The sequence below is a fragment of the Leuciscus leuciscus genome (assembly GCF_965113295.1).
Source record: "Leuciscus leuciscus genome assembly, chromosome: 21".
Taxonomy (NCBI): Eukaryota; Metazoa; Chordata; class Actinopteri; order Cypriniformes; family Leuciscidae; genus Leuciscus; species Leuciscus leuciscus.
This window is the reverse complement of record NC_138745.1, coordinates 71,522-86,045: the sequence shown is the minus strand read 5'-3', so window position 1 is coordinate 86,045 and position 14,524 is coordinate 71,522. Positions and strand designations below refer to the sequence as shown.

Genomic DNA, 14,524 nt, shown 5'->3' with positions numbered 1-14,524 from the left:
AATCACTATTCTGTCTCATTTTTCATTGTCAATCTTTTTACTATTTACATGTTTATGCCCAAAGTGCTTAATTAAGATTCAAAGTCATTGTCCTCTACGCTGTGTGCGTTACTGTTTAAAGGTAGGGTAGGTAGGATTTTTATAAAAAACTTTTTTTCAAATTTGTTTAAACTGTCTTTATATACCAATACATAATTAAAATGTAAGTGCTCTGAAAAAGAGAGTATAAAAATCGAGTGACTGTAGACCTTTTAATCTGCAATAAACACAGCTCATTATTTCCATCCGGGACGAAACAATTGATTGGTTTGGGCGACTGTCACTCTCTCTCGCAACCATGGCTACCACCACGGTTGCTACAAGATCTGCCCATATGCGCGCATCCGTTTGCTTTGAGGAGTGCAAGAGAGGCGCGGAACCTACGAAGAGTAAAATTATGGCAGAGAAAGAGCATTCAAAATTCAAAGCACCTGCATATGCAGTCAGCGAAGGCAAAAACTACTTCCTCGGACCCTGGTTGCCCGCACTCTTGAACGACCTCCTCTGCTTCGCCCTCGACCCTGGACCTGTCCTCGAACCGACGATGCGGTACTTGTCTCCGGAGTGTAAAGTTAGTCCTCATCAGAGTCAACAATGTTTTCATCATGGAAACTCTTACATGCAAAACACCGTATATGTTATGAATCTTACACAAAATTCACCTTCATCACAGTTTAACTGATGGTAATGGAAAAACGTGTATCAATGCAACATGTTTTTAGCTTTGCCTTATAAATATAGCTCGTTACCGAATCAAACAAAATATATTTTAAACTTTACCAGTATCGATATGCTAGCTTGATAGTGAGTACTAAAAGCCATCTTATTTTTATATTTATAGTGATAAAGTTAGGTATTTTATTACATGTGATTCTGACATGATGTCACTGCATGCACTGCACGCTCCTTCCTCTCCACTCGTCTCAGGTAAATAAATAAGTAAATAAATGCGTCTTCCAGCTGAGCCTGAGCGTTTGGCGTCACGCGTTCATGTGTTTTGGGGGCGTGGCTTTGGAAGGAGCTCAGAAGGGTGGGGGTGGAGTGAATGGAAATAATGAGCTGTGTTTACAACAGTCGTGGGAGGTCTACAGTTTTTATACTCTCTTTTTCAGAGTACTTACATTTTAATTATGTATTGGTATATAAAGACATTTTAAACAATTTTGGAATGTTTTTTTTTTTTGAAAAATCCTACCTACCCTGCCTTTAAGATGAATTAAATTCATCTAGCCTATTTTACATCTCCCTAGATGTAATAAGAATGCGGAAGTAGTTGTGCAAGTGGTCCATTAGCTGTCAAAGAAGGCACCAGTGTGAATTCAATATTACACATTGAATGCAATTACATGCAAAGTATCATTTATCATGTGCAAAAAAATGTCTAGCTTAATCATATCAATCATCAATGGAAGGAACAGTGAGACTCTTTCATCAAGCAACTTATTTTTTTACTAGCTACAATCTGAGTACAATATACCCATCATAAAAACAGCATTTTGATTTAACAAAGTTCTTACACATGAATTATAAGAATAAGGACAAATGATTAATCATCATGCAATTCAAAACATTTGGATATAATATTCCATTTCATTTGGTTGAATATAGGTTATATTTACTTTGTAGATTACATAGGCAGGTTAGTAGGCAGAAAATATGTGAAACTCTAAGGCACAAATTAATGTTATTTTGTGTTGATACAGATTGTCTTCTTTTACATCTAAATGCAATGGCATGCTGTGAATATTCTTGTTTTGGTTGATTGAGAAGACATACAGTACAGACAGAAGAAAACAATGATGGTGATATAGTGCCATCTGCTGGTACATCAAGCAATCTCTCATACAGACATCTCAAATGCAAGCCACAGGGTAATATAGTGCACTGCTCTTTGGGTGTGGCTTTCAAAAGAAGTAACTCTTTTATAAATAATGAATAATCTTGCATTGGAGACACAGAATGAGGTAAATACACAAGTGCAAATTGTATTTCACTTTTGCAGGCATAAAGATTCAAGTATTCTGGTAAATAGTAAAAAAATAAAAACAACAAAACAACAAAAAACTGTATCCCTGAAATAGAGAATCAAATTCTAAATACATTTCCAACATGCACCTGTTTTGTTTTTTACAATTGCATGTATTGTATTTCAAGGTGATTTCCAACATTCAAATAGGAAGTAGGAAGGTGAAAGACTGATAGAATAAATAATAAAGGTAAAATAATATTAAATCTAACTTTGTTACCTAAATAAGGACTTGAATGCAACATTTTTACATCAAATCCAGCTCAAACTGCGTCACGGCAGAGAGTAAAAACATTAAGAAACAGATAGTTACAGTGACATTACCTTGACGTAAAAAAAATAAAAAATAATTATACATCAACTTGTAGTTTTTTTTTTGTATTCATGCAGGTTTCATATAGTTTTGAAAAACGGATGCCATTCTCACTAATTTTGAATAAATTACGAATAAATTAAGACAAAAAAATTTGTGTAAAAATAAAAACAAGTAGGGAAACAATTACAGAGTCAAACTGATAAAAGTAAAAGCAGAATTGAGTCAGATTTCACTCAGATCTTCTCAATCTCTTGGCATTCTGGTGGATCAGTCAGACTTTGCGATTGTTGACTATATTTAGGACGTCCATTAGCTGTATCTTTCTTATTCCACTCCTCAGTGATCTCTGCCAGTGTCCTCCCTTTGGTTTCAGGTAAAGTGAAACTGATAAAAAGACAAGCAGCCACACAAACAGCGCAGAAGGGAATGAAGCAGAACTGTCCCAGTCCATTAACTATGAATGGAAACGCCATTCCTATGATGAAGAGATTAAGCCACATCATGGATCCGGCAATCATGTAAGCTGTGGGACGTGTCAGTTGGTCAAAGAGCTCGGCTGGGAGGATCCCGGTGACTCCTGCGGGACCCATGCCAAAACTGAAGATGTAGGCGAACACGCAGGCCATACTCAGATACGGCATGCCGGCCACTTTGCCCTCCAGCGAGAGAGCAACAGTGAAGACCACCGCCCAGCAAGACATGAACAGATACCCGCCTGCGAGGAGTAACCTGCGTCCAACATTCTCAATCAGCAGATTACAGGCCAAAGCGGAAGTGAACTCACAGGCACCCGTGCCGATTGTGACATACTGAATCTTGTCCATTGGAATACCGGCTTCCTGAAAGATATAGGAGGCATAGAAGTAAATTGAATCATTTCCACACAGCATCATGGCACTGCTGGCAACCATTACAATGCAGAGCTGCCTGCGGAGACTTCTGTCTCGGATCAGTTCCCACAGTGTCTTGGCATGGGCATCACCTGCTCCTGCCCGCTCCTGGAGAATCTCTTCCATCTCTTCAGTGAAAACACTGCACGCTCTGAGGCGTTTCAGGGCCTGACCGCACGCCTCTCTATCCCCTCGGTCAATGAGCAAGTAACGCGGGCTCTCTGGAAACCAGGGCAAGGTGATTAGCTGTACTAGTCCGGGGAGAGCATTGCTTGCCAGTAGATAAGGCCAGAGAAACTCACTCCCCAAAACTTCAGTCAGACCCATTATCTGGCCCATCAGGATCCCTAGAGCAGTGAAAACAGCCGAGGAAAAGGCAACAGCACCTCTCAGGTTCTTAGGTGCACTTTCTCCGAAGTACATGGGCTGGACGTTCATACTAACACCAGCATTTACCCCCACAAGCAGACGTGCCAGAATGATCATCTCAAAGGACTCAGCCGAGCGACTGCTCAGAGCCAGGACTGCACTCAGAAAGAGAAAGCTGTTGTTCAGCAGAAGGGAACCCTTCCGTCCAAACTTAATAGCCATTGGGCCAGCAAGCAGGGATCCCAAAAGTCCTCCGAGTGAGTAAGTGGAAACAATAAAGGTCCATATCAGTGTCACCTGACTAGGCTCAAGAGCTGTACCCCATCTTTCCATACAGGTCTCATTAATGAACTTCTGAATATAAGATGTGGGTGCATTAATGATAGAAATATTATAGCCATACTGAAAAGTGCCACCAATGGCTGCAGAGCACACAGTTAATGCAAGAGTGCGTGTGCACCCTCCTTGCTTCTTAGTTTCATTCATTTTTTAAATAAATAAATAAATTCTTATTTATATAGTCAAAAGAAAGAAGTAACTCACATGTAAATATCTATGCCATTATTGACCAATTATAAAAATATCTAGCAGGAAAACAGGCACGTGCTGTCCCCGGTGCTCTCCTGTCATTGAACTGTGCGTTGCAGCTGGAGCACTTCCTCAAAAATGACGTCAGTCTGTCGCTCTTTCAAAATAAGAGTCCTTTTGTGTGTAATATAATTACAGTTCCAATGAACACAGTAAAACGACCCTCAGGTGAAAGACTCAATAAGCCTTTCTTAAACTATAAACACTTTAAACCTTCTGACAGTGATCTTGAAGTGGTGATATCATGACTGCAGTTACTCTCAGATCATAAACTGGGGAACAATAGTCCATTAAATACATGGAAGAAGGGAAGAAAAAGAAAGAGGAGAAAAATAAGAAGGGACTTTCAGAGAGACTACTTTACTAATGTTTGTGCTGAATAATCCTGCATTTATATTACACTGTTTCCTATTGCAGGCACTCTTCAACACGTGGGTTCGAATCCAGCCAAAGACCTTGTTCATAATATTTTGGATTGAATTAAATAAACAAAATTGTTGAATGCATACTGTTCCCAGGTTAATAAAACATATGAATGCAATTCATTTGTTGTCTTTTTGACACTCTTTCTTGAATAATAAAATATACCATATTCAGTCACTTGCACATTTGTTAGTTCTAGGCAAGGCAAGGCAAGTTTATTTATATAGCACATTTCATACACAATGGCAATTCAAAGTGCTTTACATAGAATACATTTAAATAATAAAAAGAAATATGAATAATTAAAACAGTTTCGAAAAATTAAATAAAATACAGTACAGTACAGTACAAACAGTCGGACGAACAGCGGCACAGTGCTCATTCAGTGAATGCATAGGTAAACAGAAGTGTTTTGAGTCTGAATGTGAATGTGATTACTGTAGGAGCACATCTGATCTCTTCTGGAAGCTGGTTCCAGTTGCAGCTGACATAATAGCTAAAAGCGGACTCGCCATGCTTAGAGTGAACCCTTGGTATTTCTAGCTGATATGATCCTAATGATCTGAGTGATCCGTTGGGTTTATATTCAGTGAGCATATCTGCAATGTATTGAGGTCCTAGGCCATTGAATGATTTATATACCAGTAATAATACTTTAAAATCAATCCTAAATGTAACTGGGAGCCAGTGTAAAGACCTGAGGACTGGTGTGATGTGTTCATATGTTCTGGTTCTGCTCAGCATTCTGTATGAGCTGACACTGTCTCATAGTGTTTTTGGGAAAGCCAGTGAGGAGTCCATTACAATAATCCACCCTGCTGGTGATGAAAGCATGAAAAGTTTCTCTAAGTCTTGTCTGGAAACAAAGCATCTAATTCTTGCAATATTTTTGAGATGATAGTATGCTGATTTAGTTATTGCTTTGACATGACTACTGAAACTAAGGTCTGACTCTAGTGTCACACCAAGATTCCTGACTTGATGTTTAGTTGTTTGACCCCTAGAGTGAAGGTATGCGTTCACCTTGAAAACTTCATCTTTGTTTCCAAACGCAAGGACTTCAGTTTTGTCTTTGTTTAACTGAAGAAAGTTTTGACACATCCAACTGTTGACTTCATCAATGCATCGGCACAGGGAGTCAATGGGGCTGTAATCGTTAGGCGATAGGGCTAAGTACAGCTGTGTGTCGTCTGCATAGCTGTGGTAAGCAATTTGGTTCTTTCTCATTATTTGGCTCATTGGGAGCATATACAGGTTGAACAGGAGTGGCGCAAGAATTGAGCCTTGAGGGACTCCGCATGTCATGGATGTCCACTCAGACTTATGGTCTCCTATACTCACATAATAACCTCTCCCATCTAAGTATGACCTGAACCATTTTAGGACTATCCCAGAAAGCCTCACCCAGTTTTCCAGCCTGTCCAGAAGTATGTTATGATCGACAGTGTCAGATGCAGCACTGAGGTCGAGTAGTACCAGCACTGATAATTTGCCTGAATCAGTATTTAAGCGAATATTGTTAATTATCTTTATGAGCGCTGTCTCTGTGCTCTGTGCTTTAAAACTGAAGCTCAGCAAACATCAATCCTCAGAATGTCCTGTTGTGTACTTTTGTGAAGTTCAGAGTCGACTAGTGATGGGTGAAACGAAGCTTTTCAAAGCTCTGAATCAACTGAACAAAATGATTCAGTGTTTCGAATCGTTGGAATCCTGCTGGTCAGAACAGGGAATGCAGTAACTCAGGCCAAACTTGCACTAAAACAGCTTTTACAAACACATGCAAATGTTTTATTGAAAGTATAATCCGTCAGATGCAGTGAACTAAACATCTAATAAGATTAAATATCAGGTGTCTGTATAATATCTGTTCTTTTATCAATGTTTGGTGCTTGTTGTGTTTCGAAGCTTCACAAGGAAACGTGAAGCAAAAACGTAATGTTGCTTATTATAGCACCACCATGTGGCTGAATCTCACAAGATTTGATACAGAGCCTCATTTTGACACATATATATGCTAATTATCATAACAGTCAGACATTATGAATTGACCTTATTAGCTGCTGTGATTTCATTGGCTGCTGAAGGCCAAGTTTGTTGAATTGTGTGAGTGATATTTGAAGAGTGTGTTATCATGTGACCCAGAGAAGATGAATATCAGGATTTATTGGGTTTGATCGTGACGTTCAGCAGATGCAGATCAACATATACAAATTATCATTTAATATCTTCACAGTGTTTTGATGTGTCAGGGTTTTTTTGATGACTTTTTGTCATGAGTTTGAGTGAATTGGATCAAACGATCGAGGAGAAGTTTATTTTATTTCCACGCTTGAGATCTTTATGACTTACAGTCTCTGACGCCCAGACATGTTTAGAGCAGGAAAATAATAACTGATAAAACAGTGCAAATATAATAATGTTGCAGCGGCTTCAGTGCTTGAACCCATAAAATACACCTGGATTAAAATACGTTTAACAAATCCCACTTCTACATGATTTATAAATGATTGATGTGAATCTACTGTGAAACTAAATGAAGCTGATCTTCATCAACACAAACAGAGCTTGAGAAAAGCACATACACACCGTCACACACACTGATGTCTATATGAGGATTTATTACACAGTTATTCTGACGTGATATTTCAGTGACAGAAGTTCAGCTGTGTTATTAATGTAATGAAGAGAAAATAAGAGACTCTATAACATCTCACTGTTACTGATTTATCATGAAGCTCAAAGCATTATGGGTAGAATCTCTCTACAGTCTATTCTCATTCATCAACAGTTTCACTGATGATCTATCATGAACCTTAAACCCAGGATAGAGCGGCTGAGTGAATGTGGTCTTCTCTTTGTGTATGAGGCTCATTGTGTCTCCGTCGACGCTGTAGAAGGACAGAGTTCCTGCACTGTGATCCACATACACTCCTACTCTACGATTGGACTCTACAGGGAAATCAGTCTTTATGCCATTGTACCAGAATGAGTATTTGGAGGAAGAGCAGAACAAACTCCAGGACTGATCATTTTGTCCAAACGAACACTCTTTACCCAGTCCCTTCCTGCTGATGCTCTTATATGACACTGATATATACACAATAACACCACTCCACTCAATCTCCCAGTAAAAGCGTCCACTCACACTCTCTCTACACAACACCTGAGGAAAATTATCAAATCTGTCTGGATGATCAGGATACGACTGGGGTGTGCCAGTGTTAGTAATCACTCTGTTCCCCTCAGACAGACGGAGCCATACATTCGCTGTGTACAGATCCAGAGTGAGCTGACGGGAATCTGATGGAGATAAAACACATCACAATCAGGAATTATGAATCTGATCTTTTAATGTATCTGAACTCTTCATGTTCAGTATATCAGCAGTGTCTCAGTGCAGTTTAATCATCATTCACATGATCAACTCTAAAACTCTTCTGTCATGTTTTCTTTCAGCTTCTACAGGAAGAACATGAACACACTCAGTGAGTTTCTCTGCTTGTTTTCTGACTTACATTGAAGGAAGTCGCTCCTGGTCTCGGGATCAGTGACTGTGGAAATCAACAGACATGAAGAGTGTGATTATCATGACAAGAGAAAGTAATCCTGCATCCATTACTAACACATGCAGAAATCCTCCAACACAGAAGATACTGTATTTAGAGATGTCTCTGCTGTTTACAGAGCCCAGATCCTGACACAACCACTGTTGAGGGTTTGATATTATTGACATGTCACCATATTTGATTTGGCTTCTGTAGACATGAACTGATCACAGATTTGATGAGAGGGAATATGGTTAATCATATTAATCATATACAAAGTAATCATATTGCTTTATAAGACTTGGATTAAAGCTCAACCTCCTTTTTATTCTTTTTCAAAGAGACATCAATTGATCAATACATGTCTAATGCTCAATCATTTTAATCATTCTACTGCTTATTATGAGAATTTCTGTGAATACATGAAAGCCACATTTTAGTTCTAATTATTAAAATCATAAAAATGCATCATTGATGTTTGGTTTTAAATGCTGATATCACAAAATCATATCTCTTAAATTCTTAAAAACATATTGTTATCAGATATTCATTCGACTCCTGGTATCAATAGAATCAGCAGTATTTAAATGTGTGATTTTAACAGTAAATATCAAAAGTTTCCTTCATGTTCACAAATGCATTGTTGTAAATAGTGTCTACTTAAAGTCACAGAGTATGGGGATTTAATGTCAGATATACTGGTTTTAATTATTGGCTTAAAGCATGTTCAACTCGTTCAAGTATTTGCAATAAGACAAACTGACAACAGAGAATACGGTGAGTTGTGTTGTCTGTAATATTGCTGTCATGATGTGGTGAACTAATTCATACACTATATTAAGCTTTAATATGCTAAAATATTGAATCTGTTCTCGTCTTTCTCATTTTATCATTGAACAGCCTGGTCCCATTGTTAATACGTAGGTATTAATACGTAATTTTCAGAGACACAAAAATGTAAGTTTTTTGTACATGTGGATAGATGCTAAAATGTATAATGTGGACGTATCTGCAACATTTAAACGTAGCATTATTACATTTTTACAGCTACAGAACGTCACATATTTACAAATCTTACATAGCATAAAGATATCTGTATCATTTTCCTTTTACCTAAACATACCCTTTTTATACAGAATTTAAACAAAATAAAACGTAATGAACAGAGATGTGGCGGCATTTGGAAAATTTACATTTTAGAAACAATATAGCATTAAAAAGATGTTTTGAGCTGCTAGGTTAGGCCGCTATGCCTAACACATAACCATTTCTTCAAACTACGTAACGTTATGAAGAAAAACATAACAGACAGACAAGTGTAATCACAATCATTTATTTATTGTGAAAATGTCAAAAACGCCACCAAAAGTCGTTCATATGACGATGTGTCACAGTCGCAGTATGGATTCTAAAGAGTTGGATTACAGCGAGCGAATACAATTGATGTCTTTTGTGAATTTCTGATCTGTTTTGGTGTTATACGAGCGTATGGGACGCTCAGAGGGTTCGGTTAAGCTCTAGTAGAAATGGTGGTGGGAGTTTCCGATTAGAGAATCTGGAGCAAGAGAGCAGAAGGGTTTTAGTAGGGTTATTTCCTTTACAATGAACTTCTGCATGCTTTGCATTAATAATGATTATTATCAAAGAATATAATAATGAGATTTGTATTTGTTAAATATATTATTTATATTAATCATAATCATTTTGTTTTCAGGGATGACTGAGGTCTTTTTACATTGGGCTTAAAGGATTAGTTCACTTTCAAAAAACTGTTTTGCTGATAATTTACTCACCCTGATGTCATCCAAGATATCCATGTCTTTCTTTCTTCAGTCGAAAAGAAATTAAGGTTTTTGAGGAAAACATTTCAGGATTTTTCTTCATATAATGAACTTCAATGGCAACCAATGGTTTGAAGGTTCAAATGTCCGTCTCAATGCAGCGTCAAAGTCTCGACACGATCCCAGTCGAGAAATAAGGGTCTTATCTAGCGAAACGATCGGTCATTTTCTAAAAATATATATATATATATATACTTTTTAACCACAAATGCCTGTCTTGTACCATCTCTGAGATGCACCATGCATTGCGTCATCACGTTGGAAAGGTCATGCGTCACATCATCTATTTAAGTTATTTGTCTGTGTACTCCGGTTCAGAAAGGAGGGAAATTAAAACATCTTTGTTTTAATTTATTATTATTATTTTTTTTTATTATTATTTTTGTGACCTTTCCAACGTGATGACGTAATACGTGGCGCATCTCAGAGATGGTACAAGACAGGCATTTGTGGTTAAAAAGTGTATATATATATATATATATATTTTTTTTTTAAATGACTGATTGTTTTGCTAGATAAGACTCTTATTTCTTGACTGGGATCGTGTCGAGGCTTTGACGCTGCATTGAGATGGACATTTGAACCTTCAAACCGCTGGTTGCCATTGAAGTCCATTATATGGAGAAAACTTCGGGAACTTACTCCTCTCTGCTTTTCATCGAGTTTGGAAGACTGTGTTTGTCCTGTGCTGTGCTGTTTACCTTGGATTTACCTCAGAAGAACGCGATTTGAAGACAAGAAAGATGTAAGGTAAGAAATTCTTCATTATTAGTTCATGTTACTGTTGCATAAACTTCACATTGCAGTTGAACTGTTTCTAGATATATGGTGAATATTATAATATTTGGACCCGTGTTTACTGTTACTGTGTTTGTGGATATGTTCGATCGCGTTTGAAAAGCAAAACCAAACAAACAAAGGCTTCATGTTTTTACTATTATCTCATTTCATATCATCATAACGAATGGAAACATTTGAAGTAACATATGATAATCAAAATATTTTTCTCTAGCGTAGTTGTTACTGAAATCTTTTGGAAGATTTATATGCTGCTATAGGTTATTGTTATTATTATTTTATGCAGCACTGTGCATAGCCTATGCTTACAAGGCACAACAAACCTGGTGTTCATTATATTATAAATTGTTGGAAACATTTGTGTGTGTGTGTATTCTGTGAATTTTAAAAAGCAATTTTAACCAGAAAAATCTATATATTCCCTATAGTTTCTCTTGCTATCAGTATGTTCACTTTTTTTTTCTTTCAGGGACCAGATGCCACTGAGTCCTGCTGACTTCAACATTCACATGAGTCTCTGTATATGAACATGGTAAAGTGAAAATCAAACACCTTGGAAAGGTATGTACAATATTTTTAGGAATGGCACAAAGGTCTCTGTCTTTGGATGATTGTTTTCAATAGTGTGCTTTATTTGTCATTTGTTGTGTATATTTGGATTATGTTGTGTTGTAAATAAATCCAAACAATCAAAAAGCCATTCTTTTTTAAATATCCTCATTCTTTGTGCAAGGTTGCTCAGAATGATAGGGCCTGATCACTCATAATAGGGCCGTTAGGGGAGTGTCTTTGTCTTTCTCAGGTGTAAAGCTTACATATTAATGAGATGATCACGCCCCTTCGCATAAAGCTTTCTGACACAAAACACGTCTTAGAAATTTTAAATCAATATATTGTCTTCTCTGAATGAGCAGTCAGGATGATTTTCACATAGTTTTGGAGCAAATATTCTAGGCTACGTGATACAATTTTCAAAAGTCTTGTGAAGAAATAATCAGTATGGGTTTCATGACCTTATTTCAGTGACAATTTTTTTTTGTATTTTCACAAACCACGCATAAATGTCATTATCTCAAAACTACAAACTTTTACATATATGCTGCTGATATATTATTGTAGCAGAGTTTGTGCTGAATACAGTGTAATCAGACTTTAGCCATGAAAATGTCACAAGTAACAGAAATAAGCACAAATGTCAGAGCATGTCAGAACACCTCCAGGGCCCAGAAAACCCCTCAGACCCCAGAGGGTTAAGAGTCAACAGTTTTTGTGTTTTAAGTTGATTATTTGTTTTTGTGTTTGTGTTTAGTTTATGATTGTTGTTGTTTATTTATTTATTTTATTTTTATGTCAGCTATATCATCTGGTGCTCTTTGGTCTGTTTTAGTTAAATTTTCTGTTTTAATCTTTTTTTTTTTTAAATCACAGCTTCATCGGAATGGTACGAAACTTGGTGACTTTTACGTTACAGCATAAGAAGATAATCTTAACTAATTTTAGTGTCTTTGTTTATCCCGAGGCTTTCCCGCAGCCTGTCGGATCCAGGCCGTATCCAGATCTGATGAAGGACCTTTGCCTGGACCCGATGACAACGCAGTGCTGAAGTGCCAACTAGTCTCTCCCTATGGAGGATCCCTTTACCACTCTACAGATAAAGCGTTGTCTGGAAAATTCGTTCCCGACAACACATTTTTAATAAAGTTCAAGTATGTGCAAAGTATGGGTGGCGATGTGCCTGTGACGATCTTGCGAGACATCGGGTGCGATCTAACATGGCGGCGCCCTGAACGCAACTAAAACAAAAATAAACCGATCTGCTCCTCAGTTATCTACTATTACAACTTCCATCATCTTAAACACCAGAACTGGATCAAGAGACAATGTGGAAACCTTGGAAAAGTTTATAGATTACTACTTCAACAATTTGACCACCATGCCACAACCACAAAAGAAACATCCGCGGCGGGAATACTCAGCAGAGTCCGAGGATGGAACTACTACAACAATAGAGGTGGGTCTTCTAGAATCCATAAACAATAAACTGGCAATTCTTGAACTACTCCATCAAGACATCAAGGATCTTAAAACCAGCCTCGAATTCAGTCAATCCCAGATAGAGTCGTTGCAAAAAGCCAACAACGAAATGCATACACAAATATCAGAAATCACAACAATAGAATGTCTCTCAAACGAAAATAAACTATTGAAAGAATCCTTATTAGACATCCAGTGCCGCAATATGCGAGACAACCTGATCTTCTCTGGTATAGCAGAACAAATCCTAGATAACCCAGAACAAGCGATCAAAGATTTCATGCATTCTTCTCTCAAACTCCCAAAAGTACACTGCCTCGGATCTAACAACAATAAAAACGCCGACACTAAACGTCCGCGTCCCATCATTGCAAAATTTGAACATTACAAACAGAAAGAACTGGTCAAGAGCAAGGGCAAAGAACTGCGTGAAACTACCTTTGGACTTAACGATCAATTTCCACGGGAGATTCAGAACAGACGGAGAATATTGGTTCCAATCATGAAACAATTTCGCCAAAATGGAAGGAAAGCCGTTCTCACGGTAGACAGACTATATGTTGATGGCCAACTTTACAGGAACGACACTGTGTACTGGTTATAATCCACCGCGAAGGGAAGATTGGAGAGAGAGAGAAAAAAAAAATCATATGATTTTTCTGACCTTGGTGACGAGAGGCAGCTAGCAGACGGTCGGTTTAGCCAGTCTGTCATGGATGAATACCATCTCTTTTCAACAGGTCAGGTTTGCCCCAAAAACTTTTCCAATTGTCTATGAATTCTATATTATTTTGCGGATACATACACTTTCAGGGTGGAGGGAGACAGCCTTCGCTCCAACCCTTCTTGCAGGAAGGAAATCACGACACTGATCGGGCATTTCGTGGGTTCTTGTTGTTTAGAGGAACACCAGTTGACGAAGAGGTTCCACTTCAACACATAGGCATGTCTCGTGGATGATGCTCTAGCGGAAGTGATGGTAGCCCCCACCGCTGGTGGTAGGGTACTCAAACCTGCCTCGTCCCGTCCAGGAGCCACACGTGGAGGTTCCAAAGATCGGGACGAGGGTGCCATAGGGTGCCCCGTCCCTGAGAAAGCAGGTCCTTCCTCAGAGGGATTGGCTAGGGAGGTGCTGTCGCGAGAAGTACTAGTTCTGGGAACCAGGTGCGGTTGTGCCAATACGGGGCAACCAGATTACCTGTTCCTCGTCCTCCCTGATCTTGCGCAAAGTCTGTGCAAGAAGGCTCACTGGGGGAAACGCATACTTGCGGAGGCCCCGCGGCCAGCTGTGTGCCAGTGCATCCGTGCCGAGCGTGCCCTCGGTCAGGGAATAAAACAGGTCGCAGTGGGACGAGTCGTGGGAGGCAAACAGATCTACCTGTGCGTCCCTGAACGGATCCCAAATCAGCTGAACCGACTGGGGATGGAGTCTCCATTCTCCAGGGAGAGGCCGAAGCCGAGACAGCTCGTCGGCCGCACGGTTCAGGTCTCCCGGGATATAAATGGCTCGAAGCGCCCTCAGATGCTTCTGACTCCAAATGAGGAGGTGGCTGGCGAGTTGCAACATACGGCGGGAGCGCAGACCACCTTGTCGGTTGATGTACGCTACTGTCGCGGTATTGTCTGATTGGACTAGTACGTGCTGACCCCTGAGC

The 14,524-nt window shown here is 38.8% G+C and overlaps 1 protein-coding gene and 1 pseudogene across 2 annotated transcripts in view; both read right to left on the bottom strand.

Annotated features, from left to right (window-relative positions):
* Positions 1–1,465: 1,465 nt before the first annotated feature.
* Positions 1,466–4,683, bottom strand: LOC309485582 (solute carrier family 2, facilitated glucose transporter member 11-like). The gene has a single exon (XM_082152498.1). It carries the CDS (start codon positions 4,124–4,126, stop codon positions 2,615–2,617), a length of 1,512 nt encoding a protein of 503 aa, XP_082008624.1. The 5' UTR covers positions 4,127–4,683; the 3' UTR covers positions 1,466–2,614.
* A 2,566-nt stretch (positions 4,684–7,249) lies between these two features.
* The window catches only part of LOC309485648 (stonustoxin subunit alpha-like), a 30,785-nt pseudogene continuing 23,510 nt past the window's right edge, over positions 7,250–14,524 (bottom strand). Inside the window, exons 4-5 of the transcript XR_014211710.1 lie at positions 8,167–8,202; positions 7,250–7,951 (exon numbers count right to left, since the gene is read on the bottom strand). The product of XR_014211710.1 is annotated as a stonustoxin subunit alpha-like (transcript). The remainder of the gene's footprint in view (positions 7,952–8,166; positions 8,203–14,524) is intronic.

Coding starts and splice junctions, on each gene's coding strand:
- LOC309485582 (XM_082152498.1), bottom strand. CDS start 4,126: ATGAATGAAACTAAGAAGCAAGGAGGGTGCACACGCACTCTTGCATTA.